Source organism: Cajanus cajan, chromosome 10 (assembly GCF_000230855.2).
Source record: "Cajanus cajan strain Asha chromosome 10, NIPB_CcT2T_4, whole genome shotgun sequence".
Classification (NCBI taxonomy): Eukaryota; Viridiplantae; Streptophyta; class Magnoliopsida; order Fabales; family Fabaceae; genus Cajanus; species Cajanus cajan.
Genome location: NC_138526.1, coordinates 109,292 through 128,995, shown reverse-complemented (window position 1 = coordinate 128,995; position 19,704 = coordinate 109,292). Strand labels below are relative to the sequence as shown.

General features: G+C 30.4%; 2 protein-coding genes across 5 annotated transcripts; one reads left to right on the top strand and one right to left on the bottom strand.

The window, feature by feature from the left end:
* The first annotated feature begins 8,073 nt into the window (after positions 1-8,073).
* Positions 8,074-12,756, top strand: DNK (P-loop containing nucleoside triphosphate hydrolases superfamily protein). Of its 4 annotated transcripts, none has more exons than XR_014430086.1 (6): positions 8,074-8,720; positions 9,445-9,903; positions 10,127-10,504; positions 10,589-10,656; positions 10,750-11,182; positions 12,309-12,447. XR_014430086.1 is itself a non-coding variant. In XM_083065376.1 (5 exons), exons 1-5 carry the CDS (start codon positions 8,232-8,234, stop codon positions 11,774-11,776), a joined length of 1,419 nt encoding a protein of 472 aa, XP_082921502.1. In that variant the 5' UTR covers positions 8,074-8,231; the 3' UTR covers positions 11,777-12,298. The 4 variants fall into 4 exon arrangements, 2 of the variants coding, with proteins under 2 accessions (XP_082921502.1, XP_020239935.1); XR_014430087.1 differs by having other exon boundaries at positions 10,750-11,112; positions 12,309-12,446; XM_083065376.1 differs by lacking the exons at positions 10,750-11,182; positions 12,309-12,447 and adding an exon at positions 11,752-12,298.
* A 2,759-nt stretch (positions 12,757-15,515) lies between these two features.
* On the bottom strand, positions 15,516-17,250 carry LOC145952717 (uncharacterized). The gene is made up of 3 exons (XM_083065657.1): positions 16,977-17,250; positions 16,045-16,893; positions 15,516-15,586 (listed from the first exon to the last, which is right to left on the bottom strand). The coding sequence occupies exons 1-3, from the start codon at positions 17,248-17,250 to the stop codon at positions 15,516-15,518; spliced, it is 1,194 nt and encodes a 397-aa protein (XP_082921783.1).
* Positions 17,251-19,704: the final 2,454 nt, after the last annotated feature.

Below are 19,704 nucleotides of genomic sequence, written 5' to 3'. Positions count from 1 at the left end.
AAGTTATTTTGGATTGACATATGTTACAATACCTACCCTTTTGTATCTTAAAGTTAATAAGCAACATCCTTGATCAGATAAGAAGTAATTATTTGATGAGATTCATTAAATGTTCTCATTAAATACACCAATGAACGAATCTTCACACTAGGAAGGGAGATGAATCAAGCCTACAAGGAAGACTTGAAGGATTTGTAATGGTCATATTTAGAACTGCATATATAAAGAAGTCTCATGTATAGAGAGAGCACATAATCTTAAAGCTCTCTTCGTAAAAATATTATTTATACAAAATTTTGTATCAACTTATAGCTTGACTTGAGTTTGACGTGAACCATTTTTTCTAAGCCAAACTCAACTTGATTCTAGCTTACTAACATCTTAGATTAACTTAATTACTAGCTCGAATTACATTAACTGAGTCAAGTTTTTTTGAATCTTCTACATTTCAAAATTTTAATTTAATAATATATTTTAGATGAAATAATTGTTTAACTATTTTAAAAGACAAAACATAACTAATTCTATTAGTTTTGCTCAACAAGTTTACACAGTATGATTCTAAAGAAACATAATTACAGCAAAAGTCTATATACATAAAACTACTCCACCTTGCATAAAATAATAAAAATCTCAATTCATAACCATAAAATTCTAAAGTGTTTATTTCTTTTATTATTATTATTATTATTATTATTATTATTATTATTATAATTAAATATTAAATTTTGAAAGTACTTATAAATTTTAATAAACCTAAAATTAAATAAAAAATAATTATATAAATTATATATTTATATATCAATTTAATTTATGAATCAAATGAGTTGAATTATATATAATTTAAATGTCACTCATTTATTTATTAAACTTATCCATAACTTAAATTTAACTCATTCGATTCAAGTTTAATAAATTAATAAATTAATTATCAAATTAAATTTTAAACTATTTTCACGTTACTTCTATTGATTACAACTCCTACTAAAATTGCACTAAAGAAGGCTTATGGGGAAGGTAATTTGGATTCGGCTACTTGATAGTATCTCGATCCACATACGAGTTTAGTTCGTCAAGTAACTTATTATCCACTGTATTTGATAACCATATCTTGACACACCCAGAGTTTGCTATCATCACCAACACACCAAAGAAGTCCTTTCTCCACAATACTCTTGATGCTTGACCTAGTAAAACTTGGATTATAAATGTCAACTTTAAATATTAAACTTCCTATATTTTGTTGAGACGAACGAAAGAGGAATTTAAAATGAAGGAAAAAGACAAAGAAAATCAATTGTTTGCTTCGTTCACCGTTCGAAATCTCTTAAAACTAGAAGCAAGAAAGCATGTCTTCATAATCTATTTGATTTTCAGAGAAAGTTAAAAGGAATGATGGTTTATGCAATGAAAAAGAAAAAAATTACCGCTCTTTTTAATTTTTTTCTTATTAAGAATAAATATGGAAAGATGAGAGATCTACTTACTTTAAATAAACATTTAGTAGGAGATAAGTTTTTTCATACCCAGAATCATGATTCCTAGAAATTACAAATTAGGAGAATTATGATTTTGACAGATAGCTAAAATTTATTTGATTATTTATAAAAAAAACAGTGAATATTTATACAGGATTCTTAAGAATTAAAAATTTCATGTTTTGTTACAACAATATTTCTAGGTATATAAATATTTTTTTATAAAAATATCATTTATTAAAATAAACTCATTAGATATATTTATTTATTCAAATCTTTTTATAAATAGGACATTTAACTATTTTTAAAAGTATAAAATTTATAATTAAAATTATTTAAATATATAATTCAACAAAAGAAATAAACAAAAAAAATGCTACATAATAAATAACAAGAATAAAAATATATTATTTTATTTTGTTTAAATGAATAAATAAATTTTAGCAAATATGTCATTAAACTATAGTATCAAAATAGAATTTAATAATATTATTAAAATTGACAAGGGTAAGAAATAATGAAATATAAGAAAGAGAGAGAAAGAAATAAAGATATGTATGACACTCATTCTATCCCAACATATAATACAATTAAATAAGGAGATATTCATTAACAATTTAGGTAAAATAGGTTCACATGTAAACCGTCTTTGAACATCCAATCAAATAAAAATAATTATAGAACATAAGACTTCAACCATGTTAAAATACGGAAATAAATGGTAAATTAATATGAAAGATAAAATTCTATTCTAATCCCATTGTCTCGATGTCACATTATCGGAGCAAACTTGTCGCTTTAGCTTTTGATACCTTGAGTACCAACCTCATCACTTATCTCATTACCTAAAATAAAATCACAATGTACACGAGTGAGGGAAATGATTATTCATATGTACGACACAGGAAAAGAATCCCAAACCAAACATATAATCAACCCTCATACGATTCTCAGTAATAAACAATCACAATAATATTATTATCTCACATATACATGTACACCAATCAATATCACCATTATCGCATCATCATACAACTCATGCATCATGCTTATGCTCACGTCAATGTGTATGCAATGTAACCTCCTAAGAAGCATCAACTCAGAACACCTCACAATGGACGAACTTCATCAATCTCCTCAAGCAACACCACGCATGACTACACCATTTATATCACGTATGATTGGTATCACACTGTTAATCACCACTTATGATCAGTGTATAAAAATTGCCCTGTTAATCACCACTTATGGCCAGGGTAAATGTGTATGCAACATACACAAATACTCATGTCATGTCACCTTATCCATTCATCATTTTTATCCATGCTAATGGACAATTAAATATAAAGTCACATCCACTCACATTTGTAAATCAACTCATCCAAATACACATCATTCATACTTAATCATACAATAGTCACCATTCATAACCATCATCAAAATTCATCAATATATAACATATTCATAGTTTGCACTGAGTTTCACCAGGCCGCGCTCAGCTCTAAGCCATAACAAGAGCACACAACATTTTCACCCCTGACTTCATACAACCATGCTTGGCGCTAAGGCCAAACAAAGAGCACCCTATCTCTCTCACACCTGACACTAATGAGTCAGGCCTGACATTAAGGCAAGACATAGACTCACTTACTTTGTCACACCCGACGTGATACATCCCATGCCTGACGTAACCTCATATAGGTTTCACATTCATCAGTATGAATGTAAGCCCGGCGCCCAATGCATTTTCTAGAACGCAGCATGAACAGAACATCACCAAAATTCACAATCAATCATACAACCATCCTTTTACTAATCCAATCAATTTGAAACACTTATTTTTACCCAAAAACACATTATATAACACTGATTCATGAATTTTCAAACCAATTAATAATACCCAAATTTCTGAAGAACCCTAACCCCTAGAGACATTTCAATGAATTCAATTATTCTTTAAATTATCAATTTTATCAAACAATACAATAAGATACATTCATAATTCAATACACAACCTAATTGAATAATCAACTGAGACACCATAACAAAAAAAAGGAAAATCTTAGAAATTTAGGGGTTGCTCCCACTACCCATCCTCTCTTGTAATCCCATATATGAACGAACTCATCTCCTTCCCTGCACGTTATTGTGATTGACGCAGTTTGAGACAATTTGAGTACTTCTCCTCATAGCCCCTTCCTTCTCTTCCTTCTCTCTTTTAGTCCTTCCATAATACAAAATGAGACAGATTATGATAACTCTACTTAACCATTCTCTTAAAAACTCACTAAACCGGGTCAACCCGGCTAGCTCATTTCCAGAGAAAGAGAAAGAGAAAAAAGGAGGGAAAAGTGGAGAAAGAGAAGAAAAAAGGGGGAGTGAGAAAGAGATGAAAAGAAATAGAAGGAGGAAGAGATTTTATATTTTAAAAAGGGATACTATGGTTTTATACAATTAAAACTTTTTCTCTAATTCAAGAAAGTTGGATTCCCACCCTCGTGAAAATGTTTTTGTGAGAAAGTGAGATTAAAACAATTCCCATGAAACTATATCTCTAGGAATTTTTTTAAAATATCTACGAAACATAAAAAATAAAGATTCTCAATTTAAGATTCCTAGAAAATTATAACCATCCCTTAATGTTAAGAGTAAGTCTACTTTAAAAGTTTACGGACTTGATCTGTACATTAATAATTTTTTATTCAATAATTATTAAGTGAAGTAAATATAGGTTAACAACTCAAACAACAAACAAAATTACCACATAACAAATGTTAATTGATAGTTATTATGTTAGTTGAGAGATTTGAAACCACACACTCTTTATCACTTCAACCTATGTCCTTCCCCTAGATATAACGACTTGTCATGGTCCCTACACTAAACGACACAACTACTAATAGCGAAAAACAACTAACTTAAAATTATATACTTACAAATACTAAAATATGTACTATATCACATACATATAAGGATGAAACAACTACACCAATATGTGCAATATACATACAGTAATCATGTAAATGTAAATATACAACTAAGTTGCCAATCAAGCAACTAAAACTATCTACAAATCTACCATCAATAGGTAGACATCATAAACCATTCGGCTCCAACGTCACTGTATGACCTCCACTTAACACTCTAGTCCTATCCTTATCCTATTCCCATATCATGTATGATTATCACAGTTCAAATAACATGTAAAGGTAAGTTAAAGTAAAAATAAATAACACACACACACACACATATATATATACACAAACACATACACACACACAACATAATAACATCAACATATTTAATACATCACCACATCATCATATCATCTCCAACACTATTAATACAAAACATCACAATATACAATACATATAAGCATAAAAACTCAGTTTACCACAATATAATATCGACTCAACATCATAACATTCTCAACATAGGTTAATAATCACAGCTACACGTATTTTCAATACAATAATTACATGCACCACCATGCATTTCAACTAAGAGATCTTGTAACATCCTATTTTTAAGATTATTTATCTATATAATTTATGATGCACAACTTGAGCTTCCCAACAACATTTCCAAACTCTCACACTAAGCGTGAAAACTCATGCTCAATGTCCCAAACCTAGAAACTCAGACATGTAGATGAACAACCTAATATCCAAATCCTCTCAACCTATGCAATAATCAAGGCTTGCAAACCCAAAATCTCCCAATTCTAACAACATACAACTCAGAAATCACAAGAAAAGAAACATGCATCAACCACAACTCAAAAAAATCATCAACATTTTAACCTTTCATCAAGAACATCACAACCTGAACTTCAACATGCAACCCACTTCAAATCCATCCTCACAACTACAAATTTTACAAATTCTATCAACATTACGTTCTTAATTCACTCGACAACCCAAAATTTCAACAAAAACTCAAGATTCTAGCTTCCCTTACCTCAGAGCAGAGTGAAATCGAGGAAGAACTCTGAGCTACTCAGAGGTTGAAGAAGAAAAGAAGAAATAAATGGGCTTCAAGTTCTAACAACCCGAGCTTCGCACCTACACCACGAGACTCTCAACTCCAAATTGCTTTGAATCACCCCTAGCTACAAAGTCTCAAAGAAGAAGAAAACAGAGTCTACGAGCATGAATCTTCCCTTAAGAATATGAGAAGAAGAAAGATAAATGTTTAGGTCCTCAAGTTCCTCTCCCCTCTAAGTCATATCTTACACCAAACCACTTGACCAATCTTATAACTCCACTATCATCATTATAAAATTGTCACTCCAACTCTCGTTGTCACTACAACCATCATCCCTTCCACCACCATCACCATAGCCATTGTCACAACAATCGTTAAATTAAAAGTTCTTAATGTATAAATCAAATTTATAATTTTTTTAAATGTAAAAAGCATATGATACTTTGTTATATAGATTCAAACAACATATGCATATTTTTATAATTATCCATCAATTTGAATTAATGAAACAAATTATCAAATAATTTTTAAATATCCTTTGAATCATTTCCTTTTGTGGCTTCTTCCTCCAAAACCTTAATAGACTCCACAAATGACACTATTATTTATTTATTTTATTCATTGAACTATTAGAATTTACCTAGTGGTAGGGTTAGGGTAGTATGCACTAAGTATTAGGTTCAACATATGTTGTTGTCAATGTAATTTTGATAGATAAAATTAATTATTTTATTCATAAATAATTTATATATATACTATTTTAGTATCTCATTAACTAATATTTAAGCCTACATTTCACAAGTTAAACATTTATTATAGATTAAATTATAATTTTGGTCATTTATCTTATTTTTAAATTTATTTTGATTCCTTACTTATTAAAATGCTCATTTTAGTCGCTTATCAATTAGATTTAGATTGATTTGGTATTTTAAAATAATGATCATTTTTAATTTTATAATATAATTTTGAATCAAATTTTTACTAATTCAAGACGTGAAAGTTGTAACATTAAATTTACTTATATGAAAATAAAGAAATTCAATTAAAGCTCAGATCCAAATGGGCTATAAGCATAGTGAACATCTTGTTAAAAATATATCTCACAAGTAACTAGAAAATAATATAAAAGTACATTTTTTGAACTTTTCAATTTCTTAGTGGACTTATTTTTATGCAACTTTCATTATGTTTATGACATTATTTTGTTTAAATTTCAGTTGTGTTTAATAATTTTCATATAAATAAATCTAATAAGACAAATTTAAAATTTTGAATAAGTTAAAAAAGATTCAAAATTGTGTCTTAAAATTGAAAATAATTAATATTTTGAAAGAATCAAATTGATCCAAATTTAAAAAAGAAAAGACCAAAGTGAATATTTTAAAAGTTAAATGATCAAAATAAATTTAAAAAACAAGATAATTGATTAAAAGTATAATTTAATCTTTATTATATAACTAAATTTTGTAATAAATTATATGTACAAATATAAGTAATTTGATCGAATCCAATGTTGTGAAAACTGGATCAATAATTATGAACCTATAAACATATAAATTATATTTTATATTTAAGATAAGTAATTTATATTATAATACAAAATTATTTTTAACTATTGATAATTAATATTTTAATTTATACATTATAATTAAAATTTATAGTAAATTATATATATATATATATATATAAATACTATATTTGAATATATAAATTATATTTAAAATTAGTATACACAATTTTTTTAAATATATGAATTATAGTTTATATTTATGATAAATAATTTATATTATAAGAAAAAAGTTATTTTTATTTATTGATAATTTATTTTAAAATATTAATATTTAATTTATAAATAATTATGATAAATAGAAAATTGAATTAAATAAGAACTTAATTTTTTTTACAAATCCTTTAATACTCATTTACAATATATAAATTTGTGTTTAATATATAAAAATTAATTTATTTTAAAATATTAAAATTTAATTTATAAATAAATATTATAAATAAAAAATTGAATTAAATTAGATATTAAAAAAATTTCTAAATATGATTTTATTAATAATTTTTAAAAATATTCTCACATAATATAATAATTCATATTTGATACATATAAGTCAATTTTTTTAATACTTTTTTTGAAAGGAACTTTTTTTTACTTAAAATATAAAAAAATATGATAAATATGATTAAAATTTAATAACATTAAATAATATCATAATAAATGAGATCAAAATCAATAAAAAAAACTAAAATTTAAAACTTTTTTGATAAAAATTATAAAAATAATCCACTCAACCAGTAGAGCCATCTTAGTAATTTTATAAAATTATGAAGTTGATAGACTAATGCTAATTGATTTACTTTAAATTTTAAGGGAGGAGAATCATTGAAATCAATTAAATTGAATTGATTTAAATTTTTAGATTTATCCTTTGATCGTAGTACAATAAACATCCCTATGAATAAAAAAAGGAAAAAATAATTTTGTTTATGATTGTTTGTTTCTATCGGGGCAGTTGCCGAATTTAATAATAATTTGTTGGGCTATGTTTAGCATTTAATTTAAAAAATAACATGTTTGTTGTGTGGGGCAGTGAATAGAGTATGAATTGTGTTTTCCATCAGGGTGTGTCTCATTTGGTCTTGACTGTGCAGTCCCAGAGAGGCTAAACCTAAAAGGCTAAAACCCTTCCCTTCCCTTCGCTTCCCGCCCTCACTATGAGGGACACAGCACAAGCAAGCAGTGAGTGAGTGAGTGAAATGCAGAAGCTGCTACGCCCATCCTCTTCGGTCCCTTTCCTCTCAGTCGCCACCCCCTTTCTCTCTTCGCCAAAACTCGTAACAATGTCAGCAGCTGCTGCTGCTTCTTCTTCCCTCGTTCCTTCCCTCTCCACCGAGAACAAGCCTTTCGCACTCTCTTCTCGCTATTTGTCGCTTTCCTCCAACGCTTCCTGTGCCTGCAGGTCTCTAACCCACGCCAGGACTAGGGCCACCACTCTTCTCCTTAACCGCTCCTTGCGCTCGGCTTCTGACGCCACCTTTCTCACCCCTGAGGATGCTTCTGCCGACGCAAAGGACAAAAGGTCCTTTAATTTCAGGCTAAATAGGAGGCATAAGACTTCTTCCTCTCCCGCACCGTCAAACCCTGATTTGTTGGCCATTCCCGGCGTAGGTCCCAGGAATTTCAGAAAGCTCGTTCAGAAAGGCATCGCTGGTGTTGCTCAACTCAAGCAGCTCTACAAGGATAAGGTCTCTCTCAACACTTTCCTTCTTTATTAGGACTATTTCAATACAAGTTTACAGGTAATTTTGATTGCTTATCCACCCAAAAATCATAAAAAGCCTCTGTACCTTCTATCCAAACATGTCTATATCTATCGTTTTTGTGTCTTCCGTTTAGGGCTTTTTCCTCACCTGCATTTGTGTGTCTATATATATTTATATAATTAACATGACAAAAATCTAATTGATACTTAAGATTTATATGTATTCACTTTCATAGTTCTCCAGCTTTATAATTTTTATATAATAATGACGTTTGGAAGATGAATCATATCTTTTAAAAGTTTAAGTATAGTAATTCTAACGAAAATGAGTCTCATAAATAATAAAAAAAAAATGTGATGTGTCTTGCTATATTTATAAATAAGTTGACTTTTTATGTTTTTAATAATAGGAATTTTAAATAATTGTTCAGCTAAGAACCAGTGTTTACTCACATTCTTGGCTCATGTTAGAAAGTTGTCCAAGTTGTGTCAAAGAGTTGTCGGTTGGACACATGTCCAAGGCATGTCTGACAAACACTGTTCTGCTGGTAACTTTGTCCACCCTTTCCGTTTTAGTGATTGAATAACTGCCCCCGAGTACTTATAATATTAAATTTTGGCTATTAAGAAAGGAAAAAAAGGATTTTTATTGGATCTCACTGAACTTTTGGCAATTCTTTTGGTTCTCTTTGGGCCATCTTCTGCAGTTCTTTGGCAAATCTAGTGACAAGATGGTTGAGTATCTACAGTGTTCTGTTGGTATAATTCACAAGAACCATGCTGAAAGTATAACTACTTTCATTAAAAAGAGTGTTGATGAGGAGTTGGAAGACAATTCATCTGCACAGACACAGCAAAAGAAGCGCCTGACATTCTGTGTCGAGGGTAACATCAGTGTTGGTAAGACTACCTTCCTTCAGAGGATTGCAAATGAAACAATCGAGTTGCGTGATCTTGTTGAGGTGGTTCCTGAGCCTATTAGCAAGTGGCAGGACGTTGGACCTGATCACTTCAATATTTTGGATGCTTTTTATGCCGAGCCGCAAAGGTATGCCTACACCTTTCAGAACTATGTATTTGTTACAAGGGTGATGCAGGAAAGAGAGTCATCTGGTGGAATCAAGCCTCTTCGTTTGATGGAGAGGAGTGTTTTCAGTGACAGGATGGTGAGTGATTGCCCATTTGGTATTCTTGATTTTCTTCTCTAAAGCCTCTTTGGTTAAATTTCTTCGCACATCAATACTTCTTTGAATGTCTGTTACAAAAGCTTGCAACTGATGGATTTGAAACTGTGCATTTCCTTCCTTTCTCTGTTTGATTTGAGAGATAGGGAATCCTTGTTTTGATAGTTTAAAGGCTTATGTTTTTTTATCTCACTGTTCAATTAAGGTTTTTGTACGGGCTGTTCATGAAGCCAATTGGATGAATGAGATGGAGATCAGTATTTATGACTCGTGGTTTGATCCTGTGGTGTCTTCTTTGCCTGGACTTATTCCTGATGGTTTTATCTATCTTAGGGCAAGTCCTGATACTTGCCATAAGAGAATGTTGTTAAGGAAGAGAGCAGAAGAAGGTGGAGTCAGCCTAGACTATCTTCGTGATCTCCATGAAAAGCATGAGAGCTGGTTATTTCCCTCCCAAAGTGGTAATCATGGAGTATTATCAGTCAATCAGCTGCCACAACGTATTGACAACTCTTTACACCCTGATATAAGAGACCGTGTTTTTTATCTAGAGGGTGGTCACATGCACTCTAGCATTCAGAAGGTACAATAATTGAAATCCCATGTCCAAATTTATTACTTGTTAGTTGTTATGAGTGACCGGCTAAACAATTTTAACTTTAAACAGGTTCCTGCATTGGTTCTGGACTGTGAACCCAATATTGATTTCAGCAAAGATATTGAAGCAAAGAGGCAGTAAGATAACTATCTCTTTCTCAGATATTTGTTTAAATTTCCTTACCCTGGACTAAACTTTTGTTCTGTTGGCTGTTTTTTTGCCTATGTTAGAATACTATGACTCTTATTATTCTAAGGAGTATTATGTTAAGATTTTTGTTGATCCGGGCATATATAAGTATGCTAGGTCCCGGTTGCAAGGTATGGGACTTGAATCCTACATCTCAAGTATGGGATTCTGATGTGGGGTTCATATGGACTTGAGCTTTCTCTCCATAATGGTTAGTTTTTGTAATGTGGTTTTCCGAAAGTTCATATCAATTGGTGTTAGAGCTTTCCACCATGTCTCTCAGTTGCAAATGAGTGTCATGGGTTGTGATGCTGGCATAGCAGTCTTTACCTGGAACTAGACTAGTGCACAGGCTGCCTGTTTCCGCTGCAGAGGGAGGTGGAATGTTGGGTTTTATTTGCAAGGTATGAGACCAGAGCTCCATATTGGAAATATGTGCTCTATGGCTAACTTTTGTGGCGTGGTTTACCCAAGGTTTGTGTCATCACACTACACTGGTAACTGACCTGTACTGTTGGTATAAATGGCAGCCGCATTAGTGTTTTGTAATTTTAGAAGTTAAATTAATACTCACCTGATACTATTTTCATCAAACCATGAGACTTGTTTTTCTTGTTTTGTTATTAGTTAAAACTATAATAAAAAATTAATTTCACACAATAAAAAGGTCTGTTTGATGTGTTTCATGGAGAATAGAAGGGGTGGGGCATTTAGTTCCACTGCCATTGAATTAGAGACATCAAGGGAAAGTTAAAGGTTTAAGACCGGAATCATAAATCTTGAAAATTATGATTTTTATGAATGACTAAAATATATTTGTTACTTGGGAATCATGTGTATTGTTAGACTGTTTCATCCTTAATATATGCGGAGTGGTGCATCAATAAATATTTGTCCTGTAACTTACAACTAGGATTATATATATTGTGTTGTCTAAGTGGATCCTTTCCTTCTTGCTAAGGTCATTTTATTCTTTAGTGAATGACGAATGGCTATTTGGCATGCATCTTCTCTCACTTTCTGGGCCCTTTTTTCAATGTTAGGCATAATCTTCAAGCCTTCTCCTGATGGCCACAACCCCATATTACATCCAGGTGATATATGAGTGATTAGCATAGGCTGAACGGAATCTTGGAGTACATTGGTGTGATCCTAATTGGTGCCATAGTTTTGCAAGGATATGTTTTTTGTAACATGAAATCAAATGTGCTAGTACTTCAAAGTATAGCTAAATATTACAGTTACAGAGAGCCGCCATTACACAACAGGACAACATGAATTTGTATCCAAACTAAAACAAATTAACTTTACTATGTTATCAATTGCTTCAAATCCCACAAGAACGCTTCTAAAACATTGGGCATGAGGTGCATTTGGGTAAACAACTCAATTTAGCGCTTGTTCAATAAGGCCTATTTGGATATACTTATCCATAAACATTTATAAGAGACGAAATGAAGAGGTAAAATGAATCAAATTTCCCTCATAGGTTAAAATAAACTTGTGGACATTAGCTTTTTGGAGAAGTTGGCCAAGAAAGCTTCTAAAAAAGGTATTGATTCCTAATGCTTCGAAATTGTGTGTTTTGCCTGTGGTGCAGATATGCACGTCAAGTTGCTGAGTTTTTTGAATTTGTGAAGAAAAAGAAAGAGGTTCCATCAAAGGAAGCTGCTGAAAGCGAGAGAAATAGCCAAGGCCAGCCACAAGTGGTGCTACCTCATGAGGGTGGCCTGTGGCTACCAGATGGAAAGCCTTTTCCCCAGCAAGCTCTCAAACCTCTGGACTTCAGACGAGCAATGTCTTTCATGTCTGGCTAGTGGCTGTGATTCTGGGCAAGATAAGATATACTACTAATGTCCCCTTGTTGACGTTTTTCTTGCATGTAAAGATTGACTCCGGACCTTGACTGATGTAAAATAGTGGGTGGCATTTATGTTGCCACGCTTTGCTGACACGATACTTGGTTTAGTTTGTTATTAGAAAGATGGTATGTATCATGTATCTTTCTCTTGAGCATATAATTTTGCCCACTTCTTATGTTTGTATTAGCATCTGTTCTCCCATGCCCTAGTTCTTTCAAGAACAAAGGTACGTTTAAGTATAGGAACATAGGTTTTGTGGAAGGGGTTGGGTTATAGATTACCGTGAAACATCGGATATAGCACTTTCACGTTAGCGTTTTCGTTCTCTTTTCTTTGGATCCGTTTGTTTAAAGTGTTTTTCTTTTTAAACAAAATAAACTTTTTATTTATTTTATTTTTACTTTTTATATGTTTATCTATTTTTTTAAAAGAGTTTTTTATACTTTTTTTTTTTTTAAAAAACAACCTTTTATTTTTTAAATACTTATTTAGAAACACTTTTTTTAAACAAGCAGACCTTAAAGCAGAATCTTTGACCATTATGAACTGCCACTGGTTCTATGATACTTTTGAGCTAGGTCATCAAATCTTGACATTCCATGCTTTTCATTAATTGTTCTCTAGCTTGATTACATTATCACACTTGGCATCAAGTCCATTTCTAAAATTAAGCATTCAATGTTTCGTTTCATGACTGTTTTTTTACTCAGTTTCATGACTGATATCCTTGATTAATCACTAAAAAATTAGTATTCGGAGCTTCTCAACTTGGGAGTAAATTATAATCAGTTTACTATCACTAAATAATTGTACAAAAGTGTATGTTTGGGTCCACTTTCAGCTGTTTTTTCAGAAAAAAAGTTCTATACAATTAGTAGGCTAAATAACATTCTTGGTCGTTCTATTTTGGTTGATACGTAATTTTGCTCTCTTTATTTAAATTTTTTTAATTATTTTATTTTTTAAAATATAAAAAATTGATTTTATAATTAATTTAATATTTGCTGGTTGTTAAATTTTAGTAACATATTAGTTTGTCAAAGTAATATGACATTTATTATCGTAACATAGAAATAAAAACTAAAAATAATATATAAATTTTTTATATTTGTATTTTAATGAATGATTATTATTATTATTTTATTAATAAATTTTATTTGTATGATTTTTTTTATAATTTTATTTTTAAATATCATTTTATTAAATGTTACATCACTTAATTAAGTATGAATAAATTTTAAAACTTAAATTTTATTAGCGTCAATTTGATAGAAAAACCCAATTTTCACATTTTTAAAATTAGAAAAACTAAATGTCTTTATTTTAAAATACAAAAACCAAAACTGTGAATTGATGAAAATAAAAGTACTAAAAGTGCAATTTAGCCTACTTTTAAATTCTACTGTTGATCCCTCTATTTTTGTTGATTCACAATTTTGACCTCTTTTTTTTTTTTTTAATAGAGAAATTTAGTCTTTCTATTTTTTTTAATATAAAGAATGTTTATGTTATTTAGTGACTTCTCAGTTTGTTGAAGTAATGTAATATTTATTAACATAAAATATAGAGCTGAAAATTAAAAATGACATAATTTTTTTTGGTAATATTTTAATGAATGATTATTATTTATTTTTATTAATAAATCTTATTTGTACTTTTTTAGTTTTTATTTCTAAATATCATATTATTAAATGTCACATTATTTAAGTATGAATAAATGTTAAAATTTAACAATAATGTCAATTTGATGAAAAAAATTGCATTTTTGCATTTTTAAAATAAGAGAGACTAAATATATTTATTTTAAAATAAAAGACTGAAATTGTGAGTTGATAAAAATAGAGGTACTAAAAGTATAATTTAGTCTACTTTTAAATTGCATTGTCGGTCCCTTTATTTTTTTTATCCGCAATTTTGGTCTCTCTATTTTAAAATAGGAACATTTAATCCTTCTAGTTTTTAAAGTATAAAATTTTGGTCCTACCATTAAATTAATATTTGTTGGTCATTAAATTTTTTACGTTGTTTGATAATGTGTCAGTCTATCACCACTTAAATAACGTGATACTTATTAATGTAACATGTAGAGATAAATATTAAAAATAACATATAAAAAAATATTATTTATATATTTTTTAACAAAGGATTATTATTTATTTTATTAATAAATCTTATTTGTATATTTTTATTATATATTTTTTTTATCTTTGAATATTATATTATTAAATGTCATATCACTTAAGTATGAATAAATATTAATTTGATGGAAAAATCAAATTTCTGTATTTTTAAAATTAGAGAGACTAAATATCTTTATTTTAAAATAAATGACCAAAATTACGAGTTAAAATAAAGGTATCAAAAGTGTAATTTAGCCTACTTTTAAATTGCACTCATGATCTCTACTTTTGTTGATATGCAATTTTGATTCTCCTATTTTAAAATAGAGATATTTAGTCCTTTTATTTTTTTAAAATTCAAAATTTTTATTCTACTGTTAATTTGATATTTGTTGATCGTTAAATTTTTACGTTATTTAGTAACCTATTAGTCTATCACCACTGAAACAACGCGATATTTATATAAAAATTAAAAATAACATATAAATTTTTTTATTTATACATATTTTAATGAGTGATTATTATTTATTTTATTTATACATTTTAATTGTATGATTTTTTTATAATTTTTATTTTAAAATATTATTATTAATGTCACATCAGATAAGTATAAATAAATATTAAAATTTAATAATTAATAGATGTCAATTTTTTGAAAAGACCAAATTTTCATATTTTTAAAATTAAAGAGACTAAATATTTTTATTTTAATATAGAAAAATTAAAATTGCAGAATTAGAATTTTAACCTATTTATAATTGATAGTTTCTTTTAAAGACCAAGTGATTTAGATATCCTGCCATCTATGCAATTAGCTGAGTAACCTCACCATCTTAAAGGTCTTTTCATGAAAATTTCAAAACGTCGCAGTTGAGTAACAGATAGGACTCGGACACCTGACAGAGGGACGAAGTTACAGTTGTAAGATACTTACCACAGAAAAGGTCGAGTAGTGTACCAAGTCACTCAATCATATACTATGCATGAACCTATTCCGATAACTATCCGACATCGACAGAGAGCAACGTGTAATTGACAAAGAGCAATATGTAATTGTTGCTGCTCATCATTGTTATTAAAAAACTAAAAAAACACTATTAAAACATCAATAAATGGATGACAATGATATTGGAGAAAGTTGAAAAAGGAAATATAGAACTTGAGTAGTTAGTAGTTTGTTGTTCTATTTTTTGATATTTATGTTATTTGACTTTTGTTAGGATTGGTTGTTTTGTTAGGAGTCTAAGCTCTTCTATATATAAAAATTGATATTTACTAAAATAACTCAAAGAGCTGTATACATGTTCAGTTGCCCTAGTGTCCAGAATCCAAATATTGGGTAGGAGAGGATTACCTGTGTTGTGTTGCTGTTGATGAGTAAATTGAAGAACTGTTTCATTATTATCTTTATGAGTCAGTTGGTTAACAGTAGGCCTGTGAGGTTGTAGATTGACTCTCTTGATCATATCAAAAAGTACATTGAACTGCTCTTCGCTCATACTAACATGTGGATCTTTGTAATCATTATTAGAACTCACATTTTGCATTTCAGGTGTCTTGCTTGTACCGAAATTATTAATAACAGATTGCATGTTTTTATTCTTGAACTTAAAATTTGGTGGAAAACCATGCTTAAAATAACAAGTGTCTATAGTGTGATTTTCTTTACTACAAAAGGTGCAAACCTTGTTAGAATTGGATGTGTTACCTCGACCAAAGGATTTACCTCTACCTCTGCCAGCAAATCCTCCACCTCTTTTAGCAAAATTTCCTTTCCAATTGTTAGCAGTATCACTGGTGGCTGCAAGAACTCTTGATTCTTGGGTGGTTGGATTGCTTAATTGCCTTTCTTGTTGGAGAGCATGAGAAAAGGCCTTACTTATAGAAGGAAGGGGTTCCATCATTAAAATCTGACTCCTTACTGTGTTGTACTGGTCATCAAGACCTTTGAGAAAGCAAATAACATATTCAACTTCTTTATTCCTTTTTGCAGTGTTGGCAAATTTGCAACTGCATTTAACATTGCATGTGCAAGAAGGTGTTTTTCTAAGGGCTTCCAATTCCTCCCATAGAGTCTTCAATTCAGTGTGGTATGCGGACACAGATCTATCACCTTGCTTAATGGAATGGATTTCTTGAAGAAGGTCAGAGATTCTAAAATAATCACACTTGGAAAATCTGTCCTTGAGATCTTCCCATAAATCTTGCACATTCTCAAAATAGACTATGCTTTGAGCTATTTCTTGTAATAAGGTTCTTGTAATCCACCCAAAAACATAATATTACATTTGACCCAAGAATCATAAAGATGATGTGAAGGTCCTGGGTTCTGGATACTTCCATCTACAAACTTGAATTTATTCTTTGATTGAAGAGCCCTCTTCATGTTTCTGTACCATGTGTGGTAATTTGTCCCATTGAGACTTGGAGTGGTAATAATAGCACCTGGATTCTCTCCTGGGTAGAGGTAATAGGGATTTGAGGATGGATCAGCGTTATTGTTGGTGCCTCCATTCTGGTTTTTGGTTGGTTTATCTTGAATTATTTCTTCTTCAGCCATGGTGGTCAGAGAAGTGAACGAGAAAATAGGTGGCAGAGCTCTCATAGGGAGAGCTCTGATACCATAAAAAAAATATGTGGAAGAGAAAGTGACAGGAATTACTTCTTGTATTGATATGTATGCATATGCACATATACAATTTGTATATATAGAAGAGCTTAGACTCTTAACAAAATAACCAATCCTAACAAAAGCCAAATAACAGAAATATCAAATAATAGAACAACAAACTACTAACTACTCTATTCCTATATTTCCTTTTTCAACTTTCTCCAATATCATCAACTTGATATTAATAATGCCTTCTTTCATGGGGATTTAAATGAAGAAGTATATATGCAAATCCCACAAGACTTATCTTGTCCCAAGCCTAATCTTGTATGCAAATTACACGAATCCTTGTATGGTTTAAAGCAAGCTAGCAGGCAATGGTTTGCCAAATTATCTAATTTTTTTCAAACCATGAATTACAAACAATCTCCTAATGATCACTCTCTTTTTACTAAGCATATTAATAATCATTTTACTGTGATTCTTGTTTATGTTGATGATTTAATCATTGGTGGTACTGATTCATCTGAAATTACCTCCATAAAAGATATTTTAGATACTCAATTTAAGATCAAAGACCTTGGTCACCTCAAGTACTTTCTTGGTTTAGAAGTGGTCCGATCACACCTCGGCATTCATCTTTCTCAACGAAAGTATGTATTAGATTTACTTTCTGATATTCGTTTTCTTGCAGCTAAGCCCTCTCCAACTCCTATGGTGAAAACCAACAAACTTTCACAATCAGATGGTACTCCTTATGCTGATCCTGCTAGTTACAGAAGGCTTGTTGGCAAGCTTTTATATCTCACAACAACTAGACCAGATATTTCATTTGCTGTGCAACAATTAAGTCAACACATTTCTTCTCCTTCCACTACTCATTACATGGCAGTTACACGTGTTCTTCACTATCTCAAAGGAAATTCTGGTCAAGGTCTCTTCTACCCTATGCAGTCTTCATTACAACTGAAAGCTTTTAGTGACTCAAATTGGGGTTCTTGCCCAACTTCTCGCCGTTCTGTTTCTGGTTACTGCATTTTCCTTGGAGATTCACTAATTTCATGGAAATGCAAGAAGCATTCCACCATCTCTAGGTCTTCATCCGAAGCTTAATATCGTGCTTTAGCCAACACAGTTTGTGAGATTCAATGGCTTACTTATCTTCTCCATGACTTTGTAATTTCTTTCACTTCCCCTGCTCTCTTGTATTGCTACTAACTCGTTTTTCCATGAGCACACCAATCACATCGAGCTTAACTGTCACATAGTTCGAGAAAAGCTTCAAGCAAAATTGTTTCATTTACTACCCATTCGCTCCACTGAACAATTGACCAACATCCTTTTAACTATCTTCTTTCCAAGTTGGGAGTTCTGAATATATACTCTCCAGCTTGCAGGGTATTGGAAAAAGTTGAAAAAGGAAATATAGGAATAAAGTAGTTAGTAGTTTGTTGTTTTATTATTTGATATTTCTGTTATTTGACTTTTGTTAGGATTGGTTGTTTTGTTAGGAGTCTAAGCTCTTCTATATATAAAAATTGTATCTGTGCATATGTGTACATATCAATACAAGAAGTAATTCCTTTCACTTTCTCTTCCACATATTCTTTTAAATGATCCTTAGACTATACATTAAGTTCCTTTCATATATCTTCAATACACATTGACCTACTACACATAACTAGAGTATTGTTTTTTGTAGGTACTCTCACTAATAACATTTTGGATTAAGCAGGAGAGAAATGAATAACATTTTTAGAGGACTATGTCAATGTAACCATTTTCCAGCAAGTACAAATCTAATATATCATTTTCTTATTTACATATTTGAATGTATTCAAAATATAATTGATGGTTTAAAATATTTATAAAAATAAACAAATTTTTTTTGTAAATATCTTATATACATATTTGATGAATTCCTTATAATACAACTATTTCTCAATTAATATATATGTATATATATATATACAACAATCAAATAAAGATGTTCTCCAGATGATTATGGGAGAAATTTATCAGACTAGTATTGCTGCTTTGGACAAAATCTGCAACCAGTAGAGAATGTTCAAAAAGATGATTGATGAACAACCCGAGGAAAAGGATCTAACAGTAGATGTTTCATCTGTGGGCAAAAAGGACATTTCTCAAAAAATTGTCCTAACAAGAAAAAGGCCACAAAGCTTATAAGCACACTCAAACTGGAAGATGAAGATGTGGAATCTCTGTTCGATGAACAGGAAAGTCCAGATGAATCAACTGTCTTTGATATCACACACTCAGAAGGAGATACTGATGGCTCCTCAGAACAATCTGACTACACTGATGATGAGTGCAATCATTTTCCCATATTAAAAACAGAAGAGGTATGTTTTCAAAAGGAAAAAGAAATTCCATTACTAC

Excerpts from the sequence above, each read along its gene's own strand:
- DNK (XM_020384346.3), top strand. The coding sequence starts at position 8,232 with ATGCAGAAGCTGCTACGCCCATCCTCTTCGGTCCCTTTCCTCTCAGTC. Across the intron at positions 8,721-9,444 it reads AGCAGCTCTACAAGGATAAG|TTCTTTGGCAAATCTAGTGA; the intron begins GTCTCTCTCAAC and ends CATCTTCTGCAG. Across the intron at positions 10,657-12,308 it reads GATATTGAAGCAAAGAGGCA|ATATGCACGTCAAGTTGCTG; the intron begins GTAAGATAACTA and ends CCTGTGGTGCAG.
- LOC145952717 (XM_083065657.1), bottom strand. The coding sequence starts at position 17,250 with ATGGCTGAAGAAGAAATAATTCAAGATAAACCAACCAAAAACCAGAAT. Across the intron at positions 16,894-16,976 it reads TTATGATTCTTGGGTCAAAT|ATTTATGGGAAGATCTCAAG; the intron begins GTAATATTATGT and ends AGAATGTGCAAG. Across the intron at positions 15,587-16,044 it reads TCAACAGCAACACAACACAG|GTGTCCGAGTCCTATCTGTT; the intron begins GTAATCCTCTCC and ends TCCCTCTGTCAG.